At 41.5% G+C, this 26272-nt stretch overlaps 1 protein-coding gene across 3 annotated transcripts in view; it reads right to left on the minus strand.

The window, feature by feature from the left end:
• Positions 1 to 200: 200 nt before the first annotated feature.
• Positions 201 to 26272, minus strand: part of Wasf1 (WASP family member 1) — a 45814-nt gene continuing 19742 nt past the window's right edge. For 2 of the 3 annotated variants that reach the window (XM_075944977.1, XM_075944987.1), the window contains exons 2-9: positions 15272 to 15432; positions 11706 to 11840; positions 7644 to 7797; positions 6422 to 6539; positions 5124 to 5296; positions 3879 to 4058; positions 2091 to 2719; positions 201 to 1051 (exon numbers count right to left, since the gene is read on the minus strand). In XM_075944977.1, coding sequence (XP_075801092.1) covers positions 894 to 1051; positions 2091 to 2719; positions 3879 to 4058; positions 5124 to 5296; positions 6422 to 6539; positions 7644 to 7797; positions 11706 to 11840; positions 15272 to 15404 — 1680 coding nt within the window. In that variant the 5' untranslated portion in view covers positions 15405 to 15432 and the 3' untranslated portion in view covers positions 201 to 893. The remainder of the gene's footprint in view (positions 1052 to 2090; positions 2720 to 3878; positions 4059 to 5123; positions 5297 to 6421; positions 6540 to 7643; positions 7798 to 11705; positions 11841 to 15271; positions 15433 to 26272) is intronic. The other variant, XM_075944996.1, reaches the window with a different exon arrangement.

Genomic DNA, 26272 nt, shown 5'->3' on the forward strand with positions numbered 1-26272 from the left:
CAGTAGGAATGTTAAGGTAAAAATGAGCTGAAATATAATTGTATAACTTCAGAAAAGTATGGCATAAAAGTGCCCTTGCGTAAGAGACAAGTTATATTTTAGAAAAACCCAGAGGTCGTACACAGCTGAAATTGTCTGTGAACTCTTTCGTACACCACCTATGCATTTATCAACAGATGCATTCACAGAGCGACACTGGGAACCTTTAAAATGAACCATTTATTACATCAGATTGTTATTCTCACATTATGTAAGTTACACGTATGCTTATTCTGAGTATCTCACATGGAAAAAATTTAAACTTCTATAGGCAAGCAAAACTGTACCACACAATATATAAGTGGGAAAGGGGTTCTGCTAAACGTTCAAATAAGGCAAGTATTTAAAACAATAAAATGATAACAAAAAAAATTAACCATTCCTTAAGAGAATTCAACACTACAAGCTAAATGTTCTGTGTATCCATGTAATCGAGGCAGTGTTCTTCACTGAGAACATCAGGAAACGGAATAAGGCTCATCAGCAGACACAGCTGCCCTCGAGGCTTCCTTCTCAGGTGCTTTCTTCAAATTTAAAAAACAAATCACAAAGTGCACAATTAAGGTATATCAAAAACTGAATCAGCTACTCTAACAACGGCTGCCCATGCTTAATACTTAGTGGTTTATTAGACCAAATTATATTTTTTCCGGGGGGGGAGAAGATAAGCCACTGTAAAATATTTAGTTTGAAATATATGCTAATACTTTTCATAAAATCAAAAGTTATGGAGGAAAAGGGTTATTCATTATGAGGAAGGGGAAGCAAAACACTAGAATGACCAAACATTTTCAAAGAACAGGCGCCACAAGGACATGTGCATTCAGTCCGGCAGTCACAGCAATGCGACCTTCTTACTCCAGCCAGTCTACTTCGTCGAACTCCGAGTCGTCTTCCGAGTCACTGTACTCCACGGCAATGCGGCGAGACAGGATGGTGGCGACATCGTTCTCAATCCGCTCATGCTTGGCTTCCTGCTCACGCTGTTCTTCGACTTTGCGTAGCTGAATACCTGAAACAGCAAAGCCGGACCAGTCATTTAAAATCAGAGTGTGGAAACCAGACACAGTCCTTAGCCATTAAAACTAAAGGCGTCTGAGGAATACTAATGAGAAAAGAAAAAGCAAACTCCACTGAAAATGAATCTGAAGGAACTGGGTTGGAGCTTTAAGTCTTCATCTGTAAATCAGGTCCTGAACCCCCAGCTATTCCCGGGGATAGCTGTATCTATCTATCATGCTCTGTCGTACTTCACGCTCATCTGTAACCAGATGACACACTTCTACCACCTCGAGGGGCAAATCACCAGCTGAATATGTCTTCTGCAGTCTGTCCCCTGTACCTGAAGGAAAGGCGCTATCATTCTCTATATTCTTGATTCCCCACTTAGGAAACGCTGAATTAACAAATGAATAAACATGGTCGTTCCTGCTTCTAAGTGAAGACCCTTAATCCTTTAGCGGTATCTGGCGAAACAGATGTCAATTACACCCCAAATAAAAAACTTCTGCACTGAAAATATTTTAAGGAAGTTATTAATATACAGAGGGGGAATGTTTATTAAAATTTCTATATCACAGAAGTCCAGTGCTGTAAGTTTCTTCTTTCTTTTTCAGACAGCCTCATGTAGCCCAGGCTGGCACAGGACTAGCCACAGCCAAGAATGACCTAGAACTTCTGACGCTCCTCACACCTCTAGCTCCCCAGTGCTGGGGTACACGTGTGCGCCACCGTGTTCAGTCTTGTGTGGCACCAGGGCCAACGCTCTGTGCACGCTAGGCAAGCCCTCTATCAACCGAACCACATTCCCAACTCCATGCTTTCTACTTCTCGTTCATCTTAAGAAACCTTTCCAAGTATCAAAATAAAATAGTTAAATGTTTTATCCTGAAAAGTCACTTAAAATATGGAAGTCCTGCTTCTAAAATCCCATTTGTACAAAAACACGGCCTCCTAAAAGTGTATAAACGAGGAACACAACATTGTTCTAAGCATCCAGAAGAGTTCCAGTGCTACCGTGACAATGCTTCCCACGGCTCTGAGGAGATTACCTTTCCGTATTGCTTCCAGCAGCACACTCCTTGCGTCACTGATCACAGGTAGGGTGGATGGATGACGCTTTGGCTCAGAAGCAGGTATAACTTGTGATGGAGGAGACGGGGGCATTAATGGAGCATGGGGACCTGGGGCAGTAGATGGAGCTGGATGTAGCCCAGAGGGAGGATGAGCAAGAGCTGCAACTGTGACAGGTGAGGATGGCCGAATGCCAGGTGGTGGTAGAGGAGGCGGTGGTGGGGGTGGAGGCAGCCCCTGGACTTCGCCTTGTGGGAGTGGATGAACCGGTACAGTCTCACATACTGGGGCAGCTCTAGCTACTGGTGGAGAAGGCTGGACTAGAGGAGGAGCAATGGGAGGAGGAGCTGGGTGAAGAACGCCAGGGGCGATCTGTAGAGGAGCTGGCGGTGGGGGCACTGCTGGGGCTGGCAGAGCAGTGGCTGGAGGTGGAGGTGGGGGAGGGACTGGGGGGGGAGGAGTTGAGGTCATCGAGGCTCTCAAGGAAGAAGTTGACAAGGCGGATGGAAGAGGTGGTGGAGGAGGTGGGGGAGTGGGGCTCACAAACACGGGTGTTCTGCCTGCAGCTGGTGACTGGGGGCGATTCTCTATAAGACCTGTGGCCGAGCTGAAATGACAAAGAGATCCTCAAAGTTACTGAGCAGGAAGCTAAAAGGAAAACAGCTGTAGGAACTGTACATGAACACCAGCAGCTCCACCAATGGGCCCCATTTTCACGTCCCTACAGAAATTTTACACTATTTAACACTATTTCTAAAGACTGAGAGCTAAAAGCTAAAAGTGTACAAGAATGTACATAGTGTATCTATTAGAGAAATGGAGTTTTAGCTTATAATAACCCAACTTTCTGAACACCTCAACACTGTACGTGACTTTCACATCCACTCGGGAGTTTCATGCCTACTCTAGTGTCCAACGCTGCACTGTGACAGCAGCATTGTGAGTCTACGATGATGCAACCCTTCCACGCTCGGGGTCTGCATGCATACTGCAATATTGGCTAACGTGATGATGGTGCGTTTGTACGGAAGCTGCTAAGGCTCGTTGTATGTCATTTCACTGAAGCCAATGCCAGCTCATTAAAACCCACAAAAGAAAATTTACAGTCCCTTTTCTTCCTGAGGCTGGTATACCAAAGAAGTCAGTGAAGATACGAGGCTTTTGTGGTCTGTTCTATTTTAAACTAAAAATGGTAAAGCTGGGCTGTATTTCGATTAGAAAACTTCTTTAATATGCCCATGTTAAAAATGTCTAAGTGTCTAACTGACCACATTCAAGTTCAAAATAGCTTTACTGAAATATTGCTGTAAGAAACTGCCTATTCTCTCTGAAGTTAATAAAATATTTTCCTTAATATCAAACTAACATCTTTGGCCTCCATATTTTAGACCTTTATTTTATGACGTTGTAAAAATTCCTTTTTTCTTAATAAACTGTGTAAGGTAACGCTAGTTAACAAAGCTGTAACTACATGAAAACATGAATCTTTAAAGCAATTAGCTAAATGTCCCCAGGAGAATGAACCTGTTCTCATCAGAGGAAAGCAAACACATTTTCTATGCCAAAGGCTCCTTGTTTATGGACTTGTTTTGTTTCAAGCGGTCATTTATGGCCAGTCTCTGGCTGCTTCCACACAATGACAGCAGACTGGAGCTCTTGTGACAGAGACTACTTGTCCACAAAGCCCGAAATGTTTACCATTGATCCATTAAAGAAAAAGGGCCACTGGTGTCCAAGACAAAGTATGAAGAGGTTGTCCCGCATACCTGATACAGGTGGGTATGGGTTTTGCATCTCCTGCCCCGTGCATTGGCGGAGGCGGAGGTGGCTCATGGGGTCTGACTAAGACCCTTTCCTCCGCTCTGGTCAGAAGTTCACTCATCTGGCTGAACGGCAAGGCAGAGAGAGAGTAAGATCCGTCCATGTGATCCACGTATGTCTGAGGCCTTAAAGAACGAGACATAAGAACAGTGCTCTGTTAGAGAAATGAAATGTTACCCGAATGGTTTTTCTTTGGAGTGCCAGTAGTTTATTTCTGTGAATAATTTTTAACCAATGATTGACAAGTAAAATATAAAAACTGGAATTTATTAACACTTGGACACTGGTTTTCTTAAACTAATGGCTTCCAAAGGTTTTGTGAACAAAATCTTTCTCTGGTTTTAGCGTTCAGCAACATGAGATTTAGACAAAATCTTAGCTGAGCAACCAAAGATCTGTATGTACCAACTGCAGAGCATTCTGGGAACAGAACTAGATTAACAGGTGTGCAGAGCGTGTCACAAATTAGTCCACTTACACTGGTAAACAGGCCAGACAAACGCCTATGTTTAACTGGAGCAGAAATGTGTACCTACAGATTTTTGTTTGTTTAATTTCCTTTCTTTCAGTGTCTTTTAGTAATATAGCTAATATTTCAGTTATGCCTCTAATACTGTCCATGTGTTGCTCATTTCTAATAAAATGAGAATGATAATACATATATAAATTCTGAAACTTGAAAGCAGTGTGTTATAGCTCGTCACTTAGATAGGACCCCTGGCTACTGAGAAAGGAACAGGACCTAGTGCACATGTCTGTAAGAGAAGGTAGCAATTCTGTCTGAAATTCCTGATATATCTGAATTTGGGGACTTGGAAAAAAACAGAACTGAAGTTTCATATGCGATAAATCAATACTTCAGAAATATTGCAGACACACTTTACTATGGCATTCAACACAGTCTACCTGAAATATTGGGAGAAAGTCTCAGATAAAATCTAAAACAAATCATAAAACTATCTTCTTTAGACATTTCTTTCTATAAATGGCAACACAAAGTTCAAATGTGAACAGGACCTGCTGAAGGGGGTTGGGTTTCAGCAGGTTCAGTGGTTAGGGTTGAAAACATTTCTATTACAACAGGGACTTCTTCCAACTCCATAGCTTGGGAGCCAAGACTTAGACATACAGAGAGATATTATAAGTAAATCCAATGTTTAGCATTCATTCAGAAACAAAATAAAAGAAACCTTGTCTCAAAATGAGAGGCTGGGCCATTTGCAACTTCAATATGCTTGTGTAAGAGATCAGCATCATCTTCAGCCAGCTCCGGACCCTGGGCCAGCTTCTGCCATTCTCTCCGCCTGTCATGAGGAGCTCTTGGCACTTTTTCGGGTTCATGAGGACGATCTAGATTTTTCTGCTATAACAGAAGTAATGAGACAAAGCCAAGTGGTGAAATGCCAAATACTTAAAAAGGGGTTATAGTAATCCAGATGAAATTCTAGGGTCAATGCTTAAAAAGGCAACGCCAACATGATATAGCAAATCTAGAGCCGTTCCACATATACGTTCTGAGTTAAAACTGACCAGATTTCGCTGTCATCCCAGTTTCTCACCACAGTTTTACAACTCAATTTCAAGTCGAGGGATTAGATACAAAATGGTGTGCCTAGATTTAAGGGAGAAAATCCTCTGGGTGCAGACAAGTCCCTAACCCTTACTCCCATACCTACCATTAACAAGGGTCAAAGTTTACCATGGACGACAGAACTATCAACTCGTGGTCAAATAACTAAGACACTAAATTATCTTTATGGGAAGTGGACAAAAATTACAGTCAGGGGAGACAGCATAGGAAAAGGTACAACAAATATCAAACGCCCAAAGGGACAAAGCAGGTAACATGTATGACGAAGCCTGTCAGGTGTAAGACGGGGCTTGCTGTGAAGCAGAATAAGCATGGCCGTCTAAGGGATTCTACTTCAAACAATGATTCACAACCCTTGTGCTTAGCAAACAAAACCTGTGTTCGGGTGCACTTTAGCTTGCCAGTCACCGGACTGCAAACTCCAGCTCGAACACAAGGGCACTGTCCAGCACATAAGAATCTAACAAGAGAGTATTATAGAAACGGAGGAAAGCAGAGATAAACAAAGGCATAATGAAGACAGCCTGTGCTTCCACTGTGCCAAAATACAACTTGTTTCTTCCTTCTATTACTTTAAAAGTCATTAGCAGGAAATAAGGCAGATTCAGGAAAATTTTACCAGGAAGACGGCAGCAAAACAGCCTGGCAAAGGAATTTAGTGAGGGCTCAACAACCTGTTGAAAACAGCTAGGACACATGGTGTTGCAGAAAGTGCTGGCTTGATTTCCCGCCTTTACTCACATCTACATAATATTCCTTTGTTACCTGTGAGGTGAAGGACTTAAGGCAAGGGCCCAACGGAACAAGACCATCAAAGTGTGGGTTAACCAGGTTTCCCATGTGCAGCAACACACGAATACATAAACGTAATGCCAAGCTTTTGAATCTCTTTAATACCTTCTGCTTTCTCTTTTCCTTCCTCTTATCCTCTGTATCTTGCAACATCTTTTCTTTCCACAGATCAAAGAAATACGAAGGATTGGTATAAAACTTCAGCCCTTCTTTCCCATCGTCCCTGGAATACAATATGTCCAACACCATGTGTTAGGTGAGAGAGAAGACAATGAGACAAATTTATCACTGAAACGTGCTTCCCCTCACACCACACCCATTATCCAGACTGTGACACATAGCAGGTTTCTGTCTTAGGCATAGTGCAGTGATCTTGACACTCGAAGCAACAGGGTCACGAGTTCAAGGCCACTCTGAATTGTACAAGGAGATCGTGTCTCAAAATGAATAAACATTGCCAAAACAGAGCACTGTATATATATATTTTTATAAATAAATCAGAAACGAAAGCATGGAAGATGAAAAAGCACAGCTTTCCAGAGCTGATACTGTAGTTTAAAGTGTTGCTGTGCAACAGCAAGGCCGCCTTTGCTGAGTTAGAGACTCCTAAGTCCTTTGAGAAAGGTTAATAATCAGAAATGGTTCTGCCGGAAAGCTAAGTCTGGAAAGCAGGCGCATCGCTTAGAACAGAGACCTCTGCATGTCCACCAGTGTTCTATCGAAGTTAGCACCTTACTAAACCCAAAAGCTGTTTCTCAGTTTCCAGTTCGACATGAGCACTCACTTATATCCGTCAACCTGCCTACTGAACCGCTTCAAATGACAACTTGAATGTCATTTTCTCAGAACATGCTGTACATCTCAAACTGCCGAGTTAAAAAATCCTGTGAGAGAATTTCCAAGAAACACTAATTGTGGACTTCACCGGAGTACGTGGTGGAAAGCATTAAACAGATACAGGAAATGAAGATAGACATATCAAGAACAAGGAATGCAACAAGCATGGTTGTGAGTACTGCGGAATTTTTAGCTTCTTTTTCGTAAGATTAAAAATAAAACGAGAAAGACAACGGCAACTTTACTGACACAATTCCACGGGAATCACTTTGCTAGCAGCTCTTCATAACAATTACTTGAACAGGTCCTGTCTTTTGTATGTCAGAACCCGTGAAGCTCATCTAAAGAATAAATAAAGGTTTTCTGAAAGTAACAGGTAGGGCGGCCATTCTGTTGACTCGAACCAAGTGAGATTAAAACCGTGAGAATCCAGCATTTAAATCTGAAGTAGGAGAGAGACGGTGGGGCTTCTGACTGATATTCTACTGACCTGTAAGGAGTGAGGATATTGAGCGGTGGAGGCTGCTCACAGACATCGTAAGTCTCCTGCAATGGGATGGGCAAAGTCTTGCGGTCGAAAAGCTGCTGATCTTGAATTGTGGAACTTCGGAAAGCTTTTCTCATCGTGATATCTTGCAGAGATACTAAAACAAAAATCCCAAATTCATTTTACTTTCCTAAGACAACTCAGCTGAATGACGTCTCAATACTGCATGTTTATTGTGTGCCTTTAGTGACGTCATCAGTCAGGAGTCAGTCTAAATATTCTATCATTATATTTAGCCATAGCTTGCTCTGCCTGACCTTCTAGGGGAGTCTGGACACAACTTTTGTTTTCTCAAGCTCGGAGAGTCCTAATGATAAATTTCCAGTATTTCTTTTTCTTTGCTGGCCGTTCCTGCCCACCCTCACCCAACTTAAACTCTTTCCTTTTCTCTGTCATCTTTCCAATCTGTTCTATTCCTCACTAGCTTACAGTCAGAAGTACTAATTAGTGAAGGAACTAATACCCAGTGACAGTCCAGGCTGAACCGTGTTGACTTCTTGCTATGCATACTGTAATATCACACGTGTGTCGTCTATATTAGTTTGACTTTAGTCTTATTTGTACTATAATGATTTCTACCTACGCATAAATTTTTGGAAGATTTAAGACTCTCTTGTACCTTAGTGCCCCCAGTAATTGGTACAGCACAATCACACACATGATGATTTAAAGCTAATTTCATTTACTTTTGTGCGGCCCAGCATATTAAAATAAGGTATGCACCAAAATACTGCAGTTCTGACACTTAGAGTGATTTCTTCACATTAAAAAGCTGGGCAAAGCCAGTATGATATCACTCAGCACTTGGTAGGTGAAGGCAGGAGATTTGCCCCAAGTTCCGAGACAGTGTAGTTTATAGAGTGAGATTCTATCACAAATCAAAACTAGAAACAAAAGATGAAGATATCTGATATACTGATTATGTGTGACCGTGAGGGTACAAATGCTGTACACCACAGCAATGCCAGTAAGCAATCACAATTTACAACTATCGTCCCTAAAATACCATACTGTTTCTTACAAATAAAATCTAAGAACATTTGGATTTGTACAGCAGCGGTCTGCGGTCACAGAGGGACTGTGTTTTCAACAAGTCCACAGTCCCAGTTTGCAACAGATGCATTTATAAACATCAGAATACAATTTAGAGACAGGGGAAAGAAGCTTCCCCTCCTGCCTCAGAGAGTAGATCCTGTGTGGGATGGAGGCTGCCACTAATATTCATTTCAGTCAACCTTGCCATTTCAGTGAACCCAAAATTGCTTTTCCATCTTTAAATACAAACAGCCAAAGCCAGAAAACACACAACAGGCTCAGCAAATGAGGCTAAGCAGAAACAGGACTGATCTGGTTTCGAGGCTAACTTCCCACAATCCGCACACTGTTTCCAAGCAGGGCAAGGAACAGGGATGATTGCTGCTGCTCCCTCACTCAATTCATCAGTTCTAACTAGCAATGGCAAACGCCCAGAGCCATTCTGGTAAGGGCTATAAAAACCATGCACAACAGGAAGTCCCTTCCTACCCCCAACTCTTCCCTGTCACACCGTCCCGACAAACACTCCGCTGGGACAATGTCAGTATCTTAGACTACCTCAACAGTGTTATAGACACAGTAAGTATGTCAGCTCAACGTGTTTGTAAACAAAATTGGATTAAATATAATTGCATTCATTTTTATAGCTTTTTAGACATTTTCTTAATTACTTGGCAGTTTCATGGCTGCTACCACTTAAAGATAATTGAAAATACTTTTTATCATACTCTGTAGTTTAATTATATGTTCATAATGTTATTTTCTTTGAATTCCCATTGAATTTCAAAGCCCAGATTGAATCACAAATCTCCACAAAACAATCCCAATTATTCACATTCAAAACAGTTAAGTGTTCGGCTTAAGATTTAGAATTATTTTCCATGCTTCACATATTTTAAAGGAGCTACAGAAAAAATAAAGGAAGCCATGTATAATCCTGCCATGCTGGCACTCTCAGTCACATACTGGCATTGGGACTTTTACTTAATGATGGTGTTCAGATATTTATTAACATTTAACAGCAGGAGAGTAACCAGAATGCAATAATACATGCAACAAACTGTCCGGGAAGAAAATTAATAAATGCTATATTTAAAAATAAATAGCATTTTGAAATTAAATGTTAATTTTTGCTACACATGAAAACAGAACTTATACAGGAATTATGACATGACATACATTTGTAACTAAATGCTAAAAAGAAAATGTTGATATAAATTATACTTGAAAGTATGTATGATTATAATGGATTTCTCTACACTAACAATTAGATATATTTCAAGAATTTCATGAAGTGTGATTAATATACACAAATATACTTTTTTAAAAAAGCTCTAAGAAAGACAACCTATGTGCAAAACACACATGGGACAGAGAATTTGAACCAAGAACATAGGAACACTCTTACAACTTCACAATAAAAAGATCATCCAATTTTAAAATGAGGAGTTGAAGGAAAACAAATAGGGGCAAAGAAATGAATGGTTATTCCTCCAAGAAAATACACACAGGGCTCTAAGCTCGGTGTCATCAGTCCTCAGCGGAATACAAACAGATCTAAGAACACAGCGGAAGACGCTGGTCACTAGAGACCACTTACTATGCCATCCACTCACAGGACATGCCTGGAATAGGAGAATCCACGGATACGGTAGATTAGTGATGAGACTCAGGCAGCGTGGAGAAGGGATGTGGAGTGGGGCCTCTTTATGGAAGGTAAGAATGGCCTAAAACTGGCTGCAGTACCAGAGCCTGGTTAAATATGCTAAACAGACCTTGCTGAACTGTATCTCGGTTTTAATGAATGATGTACGTTAAGAGTAATGAATACTCATTACAGCATGCCAAAAGGAGTTGTTCAAGATATTCATCCTAACATTCTACTCTTTGCTTTAAAAATATTTAATGTTCCCAATGTTTACATTTAGATCTATAACTTGAATTGATTTTAAAAATGTTGTTCAGCAAAGTTTTGTGAGTATATTATGAAAAAAATCACATAAACAACTCTCTATAGTATATAAATGAAAATTATATTCTCAGTTTCATTTCTTTTTATGGATTAAAAAAAGAGCAATCTGTGCAGTGGTGGCGCACTCCTTTAAACCCAGCACTCAAGCATTCAAGAGACAGGCAGGCGGAGCGCGCTGAGTTCAAGGCCAGCCTGGTCTACAAAGTGAGTGTACAACTACCACCACCACCAGCAAAGGAACTTGTGAATTTTCAGTGTTTTGAGGCATTTTAAAAATTAACATGCAAGGTATCTACAGAAGCATAAAGCATTTTTTGTTAAACCACTAAAATTTCTACCATACTAAATAGCAATGTGGTTTTTTTTTCTTAAAATAAACCTATATTTCCATTCTATTCTTGGCATAGAACAATTTGGGGAATGTTCATTTAAAGCAGACAGTAGCAGCCAACTAAATATCAAGGTCATAGTTCAGCAATCCTACAAAAAGGCACAGTAAAAGAAGTTACATCTAAACCTTTAGATTTCAGAAACTTTTTGCCCAATGGTGGTGGTGTACACCTTTAATCCCAGTCCTTGGGGACAGAGGCAGGTGGATCTCTGCGAGCTCAAGGCCAGCCTAGTCTAAGGAGCTAGTGCCAGGACAGGCTCCAAAGCTACACAGAGAAACCCTGTCTCAAAACACAAAGCCAAAAAATAATTAAAAAAAAAAAAGATTTCAGATACTTTTCAAATAATTTTAGTTTCTCAGACAAAAAGCACACAAAAAATAAGGGAGAAAGAACTTAACAAAGTCTGATCAAAATAGCTTCGTGTCAAAAATCAAGAGATAAATAGTATGTCCCAAAAAGTGTTTTATATCTATTTATTTATTTATTTGTAGAAATGGAAGTCAAGCTGACAGAGCGACAGTGAAGGTCAGGGATAGACTAATAGGTTCGCACTCATCTCCTCGGCTTCCACACAACGTAAAGGAAATGCACCAAGAGCAGACTTACACTCTTCTTCTTTAGGGTCCAGCTGAGTGACACTGACAGACAGACGGTCCACGCGCTCTTGCAACGAGTTAACTCTGAACGAAAAACTATGTGCTTCATTGAATAATTCTCCAAATATGTCTTCCGCATACTTACCTAAGCAAATATGAAACACACCGCAATGTAACAAACTGTGATCTCATTCACAACAAGCAGTTTAAGAGTTAAAAGTGCTGTCCTGTGACACAGGGCCTTTATCTGGAGCTGCCTCACACCATCAGCCCTACCCTAAGGCCCAGCAATGCGGGGGAGGGGCTGGGACAACTGATTCTAAACCCGGCCTTACTACATATGCTTGGTGATTTGAGTCTAAAATAGGAAGACTTTATATGCTTCACACTTAACTTCCAGATGAGGGTTAGGGAAGACTATTATGCAAAAATACATACAAATAAGGTATGTTTTCACTCCATAATCAGGGTAAATATACACACTCTGCTAGAGTGGGATTTCAAGCCACAGGCAGAATACAAGCCTTAGGAAACACAGAAGCAACACCTTGGAGAGACACGTTATCTTCTCTTATTTTAAAGTCTTCTAAAAATCAGCAAAAAGCTGAAATTCTTTAACTTTTCTAGTCATATATATCCTTATTACCAAAAACTAGAGGCCAAATGATAACCAGAAATCCTCTGAAGTTCACAAATTTTAAACAGAGGATGATATTTTAACAAATATGAAAAGCAATTTAAAATGCAGAGTAAGCTCAAATCTGTCCTTCATTTACAGTGAGGCACTCATATCAATTCCCTCAACTGTCAAATTGGAATAATAAATAATAAGATATATGTTATTACATAGTAGTTATATTTATAAGTACATAAGTATAAATAAATATTAAAAATAAATTTTAAAAAACCTAGTTGCAAAGAAGTTTTAAGGAAAGACGACACAGGCACCAACAGTAACCCGGCACAAGTAAGATTCCGCAGCATTGGTTTAAGAGCCTAGAATGAGAAAGGCGGCTAACTGTGGGGTGGGACAGTGCTCAAGGTGTCCCCAGACAGCGTCCTGCAGGTGAGAGAAGCATCACCAATGGGATAGAGATGCAAATGTTAGGGACACAGAGATGTGACTCACTACTTCATCTCTGAAAGCCATCAGTTTAAAACCAGGAATTTCGTAGATTACACACCTGAAATTATAAGCAGGTTTCTGGATGTTATGCTGGCCAGTTTCATGCTAGCTTGAGGCAAGGCAGTCATTTGGAAAGAGGGAGCCTCAAAACGCCTCCCCCCTACCAGATTGGCTGCGGGACATTTTCTTGACTGATGATCAACAGGGGAGGGCCACACTCTGGGTGGTACCACCTGTGGGCTTGGCGGTCCTGGGTGCTCTAAGAACGTGGGCTCGGCAAGCAAAGAGAGCAATTCTAGGGGCTCTGCATCGACTCCTGCCTCCAGCTTCCTGCCTTGAGTGATGGATAAAGTCTGATGCTATCTGGTAGAGTTGTGGGTTGCAACGGACCCTTTCTTCCCCAAAGTTGCTTATGACCATGGTGTTTTACCAGAGCAACAGAAAACCTAACTACAACAGATACATTCACATTTTCCTGGAGAAAGGATCCGTAGCTTTTCAACATTAAAGAGTACATGACACTCTCCCCGAGAAGCTTAAATGCCGTAACACTGGTTGATAGCATCCTATCCATTCTCTATATTCCTCACATCTCGTATCTACATCCCTTCCGCTCCGAAGAGGTGACAGATCTGATGTGAAGCTGGTGTGTCTCTGCAATGTCATTATCTAGGAAACTAAGCACAAACTTGGACTCTGACCCCAGTCAGTCTTGAGTCACCGATGTCAAGTCACTTCAACTCTCCCCACGAACACAGGGTTTTTGCCTCTAGTCTTTTCCTTCTCAAAATATTTCATTCTTTAACGACCCATTTCAATCCGTACTTTAATTGGGAGGCCGTCTTAAATCATAACCCACCTATGATTGCTTTTTAAAGACAGTTCCTGCAATCTACAGTTCAACTGAACGTTAATTATATATATGCCTGGTCCTTCTACTCAGAATGGTTCCTATACATATTTGAGATTCTTCAACTAAATGAGATGTTATTTTGGGACAACAGCCACAAATCTTTAACATTAAACGGAGCATTCAACTTCATCTTCCAATGTATGTCTACTTACTTTGTCTCACAAATCCAGCCTACCCAGTCCCTCTCCTACTTTCTAGCCTATATTATCTACCTAGAGTCTGTGGTTTAGACAGATGGCTCCCTGGAGGTTTACTGCTGAAGGTCTGCAGCGGCAGTGAGATGGTGGATCACTACAAACTGGAGACGGGTACAGGTGATTAAGTCATGGAGCCATCTTTCAGAAGGCTGAATTAGTTCTGAGAGAGCAGGATAAGATAAATACCCCATGTTAGCGACCTCTTCTTCAGCCAGCTGGTACCTTCCGTTTCTCTATCATATTCGGACACAATCAAGTGGTCCTCACCAGGGGCTGAGCACAAGGCTGCTCAAGCTTAACTTTCAACTTTAAAAGGTATGACCTAAATAGATCTTTCCTTATAGGTATCCAGATTCAAGTATTTTGTTATAGCAACAGGAAAAGAAATAATACACTCTGTTAACTTATTTACATGTGAGAGCAAAATCTAGACTTTATTAGCTCATCTCAGCAGTATGGACAGACTGTTTATACTGAACCACAGGAAGGAGAGCAAGACACCTCTTAGGTGATTAGAACGGCAACGGCTAGGAGACAGCAAAACAGAGAACAAGTGAATTTTAAATTTTCATTAATTATCTATTACAAAGCATAATTATTTTCTAATAGGAAAGTATACACTGTTTATTGGAATAGAGATGTACTTTCATTGAGAAGCCAGGGGATGTCCCTAAACCACGTGGAACACTGTAATTTATGGTCATTGCTGTGTTCACAAGCAGTTTTTGCGATATCAGTGGTGTAAAATGGAAAATCAGAATTGTCAAGAGCTATTTTAGTTGCTTTTTGTATGTTTGTCTGCCTACCAGAAGCCGAGTTCTCTCACGGTTTTCACATCATGGCATGTTTAGATCTTGGTCCCACATTCTGACGTCCCTAACACAAAACTCACAATACTGGCCTAATCCTATCGCTGGTGACAGCCTTACCTTGCTCTCTATACCTCTGATAATACGAAAATATTTTCTTATGTTAGCAAAATATATTTTAAAAGAGATTCTAAAGTCCCAAAACATAAACAGCTGAACGCCCCAGAAATAGGAAAGAGAAGCAACAACCAAGCAAAGTCCGACCCTGGCTCTACCTTCCGCCCATCAAGTCACATTTTCACATCACTTTCAATAATTCTAATCACCATGTGATATATTGTTTTGAGAGATTCTGTTAATAGGAAGAAGAAATTACCATTAAAACTCTTGACTTTACACAGTAACTAAATTCTCACAGTAACGTTAGGATCTTTCTATGAAGCATCCTTCCTACACAAGTACATTTCCTTAACATGGTTGAGTCCGAAGCAAATTCTGGTCTGCAGTTTTGAAGTTGATATAAATACTTACTTAGGCTGCTCAGTTGTCTAATTATATTTGCCAGGGAAATGTTGGTTACACATTCCAGTTCATTCTTAATGCCCCTGGGCAGCGCTGTGTGGCACAAGTGCCTAGGATCAATGTTTCTTTTCACCAGTGGCATCTTGAGATCAACCGCTGTACCAGCTCACCTGTGAAACACAGGAAGAGAAATTGGTATTATTCAGCTGCAAGCGACACATTTAAGAATGAAGTTAGGCACTGTATGAAGACAACGTAATAGGTCACCTGACCTGAAGACACCAAACTCATCTGTTAACTATTTCTTTCTAATTATTAGAACAAACACATACACAGAGACAGCATCCTTTTAAATCCTCAGATCAACGCCCGCCCCGCAGGAATTCATACTGTTGTTATCTACCATCTGTACTATGTAAATGGTATAAGGTCTTTGCTAAGGAAGTCTAAAAAAGCTGAGAACGGAGCACCAAGTTTATATTTCCACATACTGCAGCTGTGCTCAACAGCTCACTACCTGAAATCTCATCAAACCTACCAAATCTTAATTAAAGTTCTGCTTCTTTGAATCACAGTCTGTCCTCACTTGGCTGACTCCTATGTGGCGCATAAATTTAGCATGTAAGGGCTAGTCAAACATCGCGTCTCCCGATACCGTGGTTCGTATTTCACTGACCAGAGAATATTAACTATGAATGTATAAAACTCGAGCATCATTATGCAGGGTCTAGGTTACAAATCAGTCACTACGAGATGCATCGTGATCAGTGTGAGCAACCGATGCCAGTTTGTTGTGCTGTGAATATTGTTCACTCATGGACAGCAAAGCTTTTAACTATGATGCCTTCTTGCCTGCCATCTTAAACGCACACAAAGTTTTACAAAACGGTGGCGGAAAAGGGGAGGTGACAAAGACAGAGGAGCAGCAAACAACACGAAAGAAGATAATGCTGAAAACGCAATTCAAATATAATCTAAATGGCACAAAAGAACCAATGGCCGACTTGAAATGCCACTACTGCCACTGCCTGAGAGACCCTGCAACTGGAAGAACTTAGCAAAGGTCAATTTATGGTCACAAATGAGAAATGTCCCTGTGACAAAGGGGAGTATGTTCTGCAGAGAGCAGACTCCCGGAGAAGAATTTCACATTAAGGGAGGTCTCAGCGCTGTGGCACTGAGGGAAAGGATCATCCACGGGAGGCTGATTCAAATGCAGCAGAGAGAAGCTGAGCATTTGCCAAGGCGCAGAGAAAGACGCTCACTCTGCTAACTGTGCTTTTGTGAGCTGCACAAGGCTCACACTGTTCAAAACACTCGCACGTTCTTTAGCAGGAAATCTTTAGTGATTCTAATGGTTTAAGTTACACTTTACTTACATCCAGTCAATTTTACTTTGTAAAAAAAAAATCCTTATACTTTTTAAACAGCAAAAGAGTTCTTAATGCTTTCTGGCTGTTTTTAATGTGTGGGTGATGTGTGTAGGGACGCAGACATGCACATGTGGCCAGCAAAGAACTTCTTGGGAGTCTCTTCTCTCCTTCAAGCAAGGGCTATGGAGATCAAGTTCAGGTTTTCAGAGCAAAGCACTTTTACCTGCTGAGTCATCTTGCCTTCAAGATACCGCTTCGAAGAAAACAAAAACAAAAACCAGGGAACATTAAAACATCATAAAGAGTATAATTCTCCCTCGGATTAAGATCATTTCCTATAGTCTCTGTTGTGTGTTATCTGTGTGTACGTGTAGGCCAGAGGTCAATACTGTCTTCCTTAATCACTCTCCACCTTGTGGTTTTGAGACACGGTCTCTCCCTAAACCTAGAGCCTGAAGACTCAAGGCCACCAGGTACTCTAGCCCCAGGGACTCCTGTCGGTGGCTCCCAGCTGGTGTGCCAGCTACACTGTTTTATGGAGATGACAGGGAGCTGAACATAGGTCCTTGTGCTCACCGAGAAAGAACTTTACAGACTGAACATCACTCCAGCCCCATTTTTTTAAACATTTGTGTGTGTGTGTGTGTGTGTGTGTGTGTGCGCGTGCACACATGACTCAGCCCCCAACTCTCCTCCTCGGTCCCTCCTCACTGTATTCCCGACACTCTATCCACCCTCTGACAGTCCTGTCTTCATATGCTCCTCTGACTAGGGTGCCTTTCCTCTCTCATCCTCACAGCACCTCCTCTGAAATCTCACTGAACTCCCCAGGAAGTGACCACCTACTTTTGGTGTCCTCAACTTTGACCCATATTTACATTTCACAGAATTCTATGAAGTATATGCTATTTATTAGATTGGGTTACGTATTAAGACTTAAATGAAAAATTTGAGCGAACCAAAATCTTGCCTTATCCAACTTGTATTCCTACTATCTAAACAGGTGATGATCAGATGATCAATATATGATTGGAAGAAAAAGCAAAGTCATGGCACGTAAGTGCAGAAACAATAAACTCCTTGGGTCATTGAGAAGGCACACAAGCACACAGACCTTCCTACAGCAATTACCATTTAAAGAGCTGAGGGGTTTTATGTGCATAGGAAAGGGATATATTGAGGAAAATGTCCCACAGCTGCACCATGGGATCAATGTTTGCTTGTTTGGCAGCGATAAAGCAGGGATGTGACTCATTTTTCAGACACCTTTACACTCCAGATCAGAGGCTGAGGGACCGCAAACACATACCTTCCGATGGAAGATGCAGGAAGGGTTATGAGGTAGTTTCCAACGCTACTGTGATAACACAAGGGAAATGGCGTCCTTGCATACAGCAAAGAAGCCTTGTCCCTTCCCTCTACTGCACTTTTCACGCCATACTCATTCTTCATTTCCCTGTCTAAACTGCACTGACCATCTATCTAATTCAGCTATCTGAATCGTAGCGATGAAAATGTAAATAAAGGCTATGAAAATGTCAGATTCCTAGTTTTAGAAATCCCTGCACCACTTTCAACATAGCACCTTCTGTCAGATTAAAAAGAATAAAAATTATATTCATTAAAACATTAATTACCAAGCAAATATGAGATCAAATTTATTTGTTTTTAATATATTGCAAAAGATATTTTATTTAAAAGCAATACAAAATTACATAGAATGACTACAATGTCTTTTAACAATGTTTGACTTGACTCTGAAGGGGATCTTTTATCTAACAAGAAAGTCAAAATACATTGTGCAATAACATAAAACAATTCATTTCTGAAATTGTTACACTCTTCCCCTACATCACAGGTAAACACACTACCATAGCAACCCCTACTTTCTCACTATTATATAACCCACACGGTTCTAAAGATAATCAGTCTATTGGAGATATAAAAACCTAAAACAAATCTCAGGTTTTTCAGATATATCTCCAATGTTCTTGGCAAATAAATTATCAACTACTGATGCAAACTTAATGATATGATACCTAAATTGACCAATTCTTAAAAAATCTTAACTTCTTAAAATTTTAAGATAGAAATTTTAGCTAAAATCTAAGCAATGTTTTTAATTAGAAAAACACACCTTTTATGGACATGTTTCTAAACCTTGTTGCAGGCTGTAATTTAAAATTTTAATTTAGCCGCAATAATGCTGAAGATAACAGGTTTACTAAAGTAGTAGATCAAAGAAAGCACAACTACAGAAACCCAACCTCAGCAAAATGTCTGACAGCATTCAAAACTAAAGCTGCACTCTGGTGACTACATTACTAATTTACTAAGTTCTTTTATGTCTGTTTTCTGTTGACTTTTAATGAGGCACACCTATGTATAAAAGCATGAAGCAATATATAAGCGTGGAAATATACAAAGATGAGATAACACAATGATGGTGAAACTTTAGAAAAAAAACACAAAAACAAGCTATACAAACTCAGAATTCAAAAAAACTAGCTTATAGAGAAGCCAGCCACAGGCCCAGCCAGGCAGCTGGGTGCCTGAAGATGGACGCTATAAGTTAAAACCTTCCTTTTAAATTTGAACAGAAAAGGGGAAATGGTGTGGGAAGTCCTTCTGATTATGTGTTGCTTTTATTGGTTAATGAATAAAGCTGTTTTGGCCAGTGGCTTAGCAGAATAAGGCAAGGTGGGAATTTAAAAAAAAAACAGAGGAGGAGAGAGTAGGTGGATTCAAAGAAAAGCCATGTAGCCACCTTAGGAGACAGATGCCAGACAGAACCTTACTGGTAGGTCACAACCACATGGCGATATACAAAGATGAAAAGAAATGAGTTAATTTAAGATATAAGAGCTAGCCAATAAGAAACATGAGCTAATAGGTCAAGCAGTGTTGTAATAATTAGTTTCTGTGTAATTATTTCGGGTTTGGGTGGCCGGGAACAGCTGAGCAGCCTCCACTAACAGGTGTCACTACAGTGAACAGGTATGTATTGGGGAAATGGTAGCTAAGAAGGAACAGAGCGATTCGAGCCCAGTGGAGATAAGCAGAACTGAAGACATAACACTGGGGAAGAACTGGCTGATAGGTGCTGTCACCTGGGGCTCATGTGATGTCGTCTGGATCTGTGGCCCTACCACAGACCAGGTCTGTGTTGATGTCCATGGCTTGTGATACTTCTGAGGGCTATGCAGATGCCTATGGCCACGGTGATGTCTAAAGGGCATGCTGCTGCTAGGGCCACACTGATCTGAGTGGTCTGAGCTGCTACCCGAGGCCATGCTGACATTAAAGCCCAAGCTGCAGCCAAGGGCCATGTGTGGATCTGTAGCCTTACTGGAACCTGGGTCTGTGTTGAGGTCTGTGGGCCATGTTCTTACCAGGGCCCATGGGAGAGCTGCCCCATCCTCTGGGGAGAGCTGGCCCTAACCCTTGCCTGAGGGGTGGTCCCAGCAGAGGCCCAAACTGACCAACTCAACTGGCACACAGGCCCACATCCTGGGTTTGAGTTGGCACACCCCAACACCTACCCCATCCATGAGCCGCTGGATCCCGTGAAGGGACCAGTTCTGTGGGACCATAGCCACAGGATCTACAGGACTCAGGGCAGCAGCAGGATACCCGAGAGGAGTCTTGATGAGGGTCCAGTATTGATAGTGTGCCAAAAGTCACAGGCCTTGAACCAGACCAACAACTTTGCAAGCAGAGCTGTTTGGAGCAAAGGGTATGTTGCAGGTCATACTGCAGCTCCCAAGGCCATTAGGATAAATGAATAAGTGAGAGAGAGGTGGAAAAGACAGAGGAGCTGAGTGTTTTGTTTTATTTAATTTTCTTTTTTGGGGGGAGGCTACAAGAGTGGAGGGCAGACATGGAAGGACTGGGAAATAAGTAGGATTGGGGTGCATGGTGTCAAATTCCCAAAGAATCAATTAAAAAATTATTTAAAAATAGCCTATAAAATTGCTGTGCACTGTTTTATTCTTTGGGACTTTTAAGGGGCCCACTACCCAGTTCCCAAATAAATCACACAGAGGCTTATTCTTAGTTATGAATGCCCGGCCTTAGCTTGGCTTGTTTCTTGTCAGCGTTTCTTTAAATTATCCTGATACATTTTCCCTCTGGGTGTTTATCTTTCTTCCTTCTGTACCTCTTACTTTCCTTCTTACTCTGTGGCTGCGTGGGTGGCTGTCCCCTGACATCCTCCTCTTCTTGTTCTCTTGCTCCTCCTCTTCCTCGTTTCTCCTATTTATCCTCTCTGCCTGCCAGCCCAACCCATCCTTGCTCCTGCCTCGCTATTGGCCATTTAGTTCTTTATTAGATCATCAGGGTTTTTAGGCAGGTAAAGAATCACAGCGGCTTCGCAGCGTTAAACAAACGCAGCATAAACAAAAGTCACATACCTTAAAATGACATTCCCCAACATAAAATTATTTAAAATGCTGAAAGGAGCACAATGCAAAAATATCACTGCTTAATGACTACAAAATAATTAGAACCAACAACTATTTTTTAGTTTAAATGCAAAAGGTCATGCATATAGCCATATATTTAAAGAGCCCCCAGCTGGTGACAGTATTTGGGAGGCCACAGAACATTGGAACAGGCCCTGCTGGCAGAGGTGGGTCTATAGTCTGCCTGATCCTGGTCCTCTCTGCTTCTTAGTCCTCCACCACGTATTTCTTCAGTCACAGAACTGCTGTCTTCCCTGCCCCACCAGACAAAAACAACGCCCCAAACCCCCAACCTCCTGTAGGTTACTTCTGTCAATACTTTGTTAGAGCAATGAGAAAGTACCCAACCCGTCCGTCTAACCCAATTACACGCGGAGCATAAGGATCACCAGCATTTACTATGGCATCAGCCGTCAGCGACTAAGTTCTAGGACTCCATCAGTGATCATGTCAGTCAAACAGACAATGACCATTTCAGGTGTTTCTTAGTTAAAAAAAATTAGCATTATAAACAGACTTAATTTGCTTTATTTATCTCTGAGCCATCTCCCCACCTAAGAAAACCTGGAGATTAGAATGGATTTAATTACATGCAATAAAATAATGAAATAATTTGTTAAATGAAATAAAGAAAAAGCAAATAAAACAGGCTACACAGCAGTCATAACACTGACAGTCTCAACCAATTCAAGAGAGCTGAAAGAGGCAGGGCAGACAAGCAGAATTAGATCACCAGATCCAACTTTATTGATTCCATGTTACTCTTCAAGAAAACATGTATTTCTTAGGTTAATAAACCAGTACCGAAACTTTACAAGTCTATGTTATTACAGAAATGTTATTTTCAGTAGCTTAAGAGATGTTAGTTAGAAACTTGAGATGTCTGCACCACCTGAGAAACAAGATCAAGCACTCTATAATAAAAAGTAGCATCTTGAGGCATTTGAGATATTGCAACCCCTGCACTGAAAAGGATAAGGCAGGTAGGACCATGGTGAGTTCAAGGCCAGCCTGAGGGACAAAAAGATTTCTCTCAGAGATGAGCCTTGTCAGGATTTACCTGAGTAAATTTATTTATTTATTATGGCACCGACAGATGGCTCAACAACTCACAGATTATTGAACACCAATGACTAGGGGCAAGAAAAACACAGGCTCTCTTTGGATTGATAGGATCTAGTATCTAGCTATGTAAGATATATTTCTTTCTTTCTTTTTGATATCTTGAGACAGAGTTTCTCTGTGTAACAGTCTTAGCTATTCTGGAGCTACTTCTTGTAGACCAAGCTGGTCTCGAACTCACAGAGATCTGCCTGTCTCTGCCTCAGGAGTGCTGGGATTACAGGTGTGCGCGATTGCTCTCTGGCTGATCTAATTTTTTAAAAAAGATTTATTTATTATGTATATAGAGTTCTGCCTGCAGGCCAGAAGAGGGCACCAGATCTCATTACAGACGTTTGTGATCCACTGCGTGGGTGCTGGGAATTGAACTCAGGACCTCTGGAAGAGCAGCCAGTACTCTTAACCTGGGAGTCATCTCATCCGCCCCAGGGTAGAAAATTGCATGATGTATTATCACTTTTTAAAGAGCAAAAACGTCTTTCAGACTTCTGATACTAACATTTTATGTTACTTAGATATATGCAAATATCTTTGTAACTCCTTATACAACACGAAAAGGAGGAAACTACAAAGCCAAGAAATTCTAAATAATATTGCTTAGTATGAAGAGATTCTTGAGCTCTTAAAGCACTGCCTGCTAGAAGAAGTGTGTACTGCTTCAGAAGTACGCTTTACTTTGTTATGTTGTATGATCACAGCCATTTCTCTGAAGAAATTCGATTTATAAAACACCCAGTTGATGCTAGTCTTACAGTGTGAAAATATTAACATAGGAAGCTTGCCATCATCAAACTGAAAGGTTCCAGTTAGACCATATTCCACCAAAGTACGTTACCATAATCATAAAACACTACAGTCACGTGACATGCAACCTTCTAAAAGGTTCAGAATACGCTTTTACAACTCCTGTCAAAGTAAACACTCAAACAAAACAATAATTAAAATAGAAACCCTTGAGCATCTACGAAGATGTCCTGGGTGAGAACCATTCTAGGCCAAGCTAAGTGTATGTGCTCAAAGAGCGGAGCTGCGCCCCTGGAGATGAGGAGGGGCCGGGAGCACAATCCGCTTCTCTGTGTTCTTCTGACCACGCTCCAGTTCTTCATAGTAAGAGGACTCATACAGTGTGTGCTTTACAAAGACATTTTCACAGTTCTTTATTCAGAGAATAAGTCAAATTTCATTGAAGAAACATAATTATTCTTTTTCCCAAGCCAAATGGAAAAACATGTAACTCTAAAAGCAGCAGAGTGTGCCCTCGATATCACAGAGTACAGACTGCCCACAGCCTCCTGGCACGTGACTTCTGCCTGGACATGAGAAATTTACACTTGATCCAAACAGTCTGTCACCTTCAGGCCAGATCTCCTCTTTCAAGTCTCTACTAAGAAAACTCAATATCATGAGCCCTATTTTCCTCCAGAAAACACAAAAAGTCTGGTCTTTTGTTAACAGCTCTGTCAAACAACAGCCAAGGCAGAAATGCCGTGTCCGATTTGTACAAAACTCTCCACCTTTCTAGAACTGGTGGCATTAAAGCTGGCACAGCCCTTACAACTTTTCCACAGCTAGGGCTGGAGAGGCGCTCAGTGGGAAAGGCGCCTGCTGTGCAAGTCTGAGGACCCGAGTTCCAATCTCTAGAATTCACACAGAGCTGGTGCCTCTGTACCCTGTGCTCCTCGAGTGAGACAGGAGCAGAGGCAGGGAGTCCCCACAAGCTGCCGGTCCACCAGCGGACTACACACCAAGGCCCTGTGGGAGGTGAGAACTGACACCTGAGGTCCTCAGACCTACATGCATACTCAAAGTGCACACATCAAAACTTTGTTTTTAGCTGACAATCTTCCATTTTCTACAAATTTATATTCCCACCTCCCTCACAAACACTGGGAACACATTTTGATCCCTGCTTTATAGGTTGTAATTTAACTTTCCTCTAGTGTGGAACAAATTTACGACTTTCAAATACTTTCGCAAAAATTAACACTGAAAGATGCTTTTGCCACGGCCCAAGTTTCTATTGATTTAAATATAAAAAAAAAACTTGGCTGGGAGGTGGTGGCGCACGCCTTTAATCCCAGCACTCTGGAAGCTGAGGCGGGCGGATCTCTGTGAGTTCGAGGCCAGCCTGGTCTACAGAGCTAGTTCCAGGACAGGAACCAAAGCTACAGAGAAACCCTGTCTCAACCCCCGCCTCCCCCAAAACAAAAACAAAACAAAACAAAACAAACAAAAACCCTCCAGCCTTTGAAACACTTGTTTTCATAATAGGTCCTTATGGGATAATACAGTTTTCAGCCCTCACCTGAGAGCATTTTACTGTTTTCTCAGCTCTCTAAGAACCAAGACAAGTTAACTTCTTTGGACTCCATTTCTTACCTTCAAAATGAGGATGTCATCATCTCCCTCAAGGGGTTTGACAGGATAATTAAAACAGTTATCACACGTACAGATGCGGAAAAGTCCTTAGCGCACAGTGCGAACCCAGTAAGCACCGTCTCCTCGCTCACTAATAAGAGTCACCCTGATGTTAGGAGATAGAACTGGTAGTCTCTCTGACCTCTGTTCTTAAATGAGAAAATGTGTGGACACATCACAGGGCAAAGATGGCTTCCAAACGCAGCATGTCGGGTGTACACGGGTATACTTAGCTCTCTCACAGAAGAGGGCAGAGGTAAAAGGAATTGAGGTTAGATTTCAGTTATGACAAGACGGAACGCTAAACTGTAGAGAAAAGATTGAACATAACTACATGTGAGGGATGTCTGCTGGTCACAGAGGCAGAAAATTCTCAAGAATAGAGCAGAGGGGTCTAGGGGGACCGGAGAAATAGGTCAAATAAGGAGGCTCAAAGGAGTGAGCATTCATGAGTGTAGAAGGCAAAGGCTTGTTCTGCTGGCTGACTCAGATAAACAGTAAGATGAGTCACGAGAATTAGTTCTGGATATTTTGACAGCAAAAGGATACTCGTGTTTATGTTAGGGTCTGAAGGTACACGCTATAGCTAGGGCAATAAACACCCTCTCTAACCTTATTGCACACAAAGAACATATTTAATGATTGGCATTACAGGGTTCGTGCTCTCTGCTCCAAATTCCAACTCACCGTTGATTCATTTCACTATAACCATGCTGACTTCCTCCTAATTGTCATTCCTGGACTTGCTAATTACCAGGAAGACATGATCACGTAAGGATGGTTTTATGCAGTGCTACAGAGACACTCCTTCGCTATCTTCCTGCCTATTATATGTTCCTGACATAATCTGTCACCTTGGCATTTCACTACAGTACAGTATTTTCTCCTATAGAAGTCTGGGCATTCCAACATGCACTTCTCTTCCTGGACACTTCCAAAACACAAGAGAAAAGTACTACCAGCTATAACCCTCACTGTTAATAGTTTCCAGTTTAGAAAAGTCCATCCATCTCTCTCTCTGTCTCTCTGTCTCTCTCTCTCTCTCTCTCTCTCTCTCTTTTGTTGTTGTTGTTTGGTTGGTTTTTCGAGACAGGGTTTCTCTGTAGCTGTTGGAGCCTGTCCTGGAACTAGCTCTTGTAGACCAGGCTGGCCTCAAACTCAGAGATCCGCCTGCCTCTGTCTCCAGAGTGCTGGGATTAAAGGCGAGTGCCACCACCGCCCAGCCATTATATCCATCTCTTTCAGGACAGGAAGAAACATGAAAAGCTAGGGCAGATAATTAACTTCTGCAGACTACTAGACTCTCCTGGGGAAGTTAAGAAAATCGTCAAAGTTCATAAAAGCCGCGGCAGAGCTGAGACACAGGTTTCCACAGCTGCACATCTGGTTGTTCTGCTCTTAAATGACGACCGGTTCAGACCCGCTTTGCATTTCTGACCAGCCAGCCCCCCCCCCCCCCCAAATACCTGAAGATTCCAGTATTTGGAGCTGCAAACAACACTTCCCAGTTCTCAGATGACTGTGGCTGCCACTCATCCTGGTACTTACAGAACTCTCTGGAGAAAGCTCCATGGGACAGCACTGATGTCTCATGGTAGCAGAATGGCAGAGGGGAGGATATTTTAAACCAAGCA

Source organism: Microtus pennsylvanicus, chromosome 1 (genome assembly GCF_037038515.1).
Source record: "Microtus pennsylvanicus isolate mMicPen1 chromosome 1, mMicPen1.hap1, whole genome shotgun sequence".
Lineage (NCBI taxonomy): Eukaryota > Metazoa > Chordata > Mammalia > Rodentia > Cricetidae > Microtus > Microtus pennsylvanicus.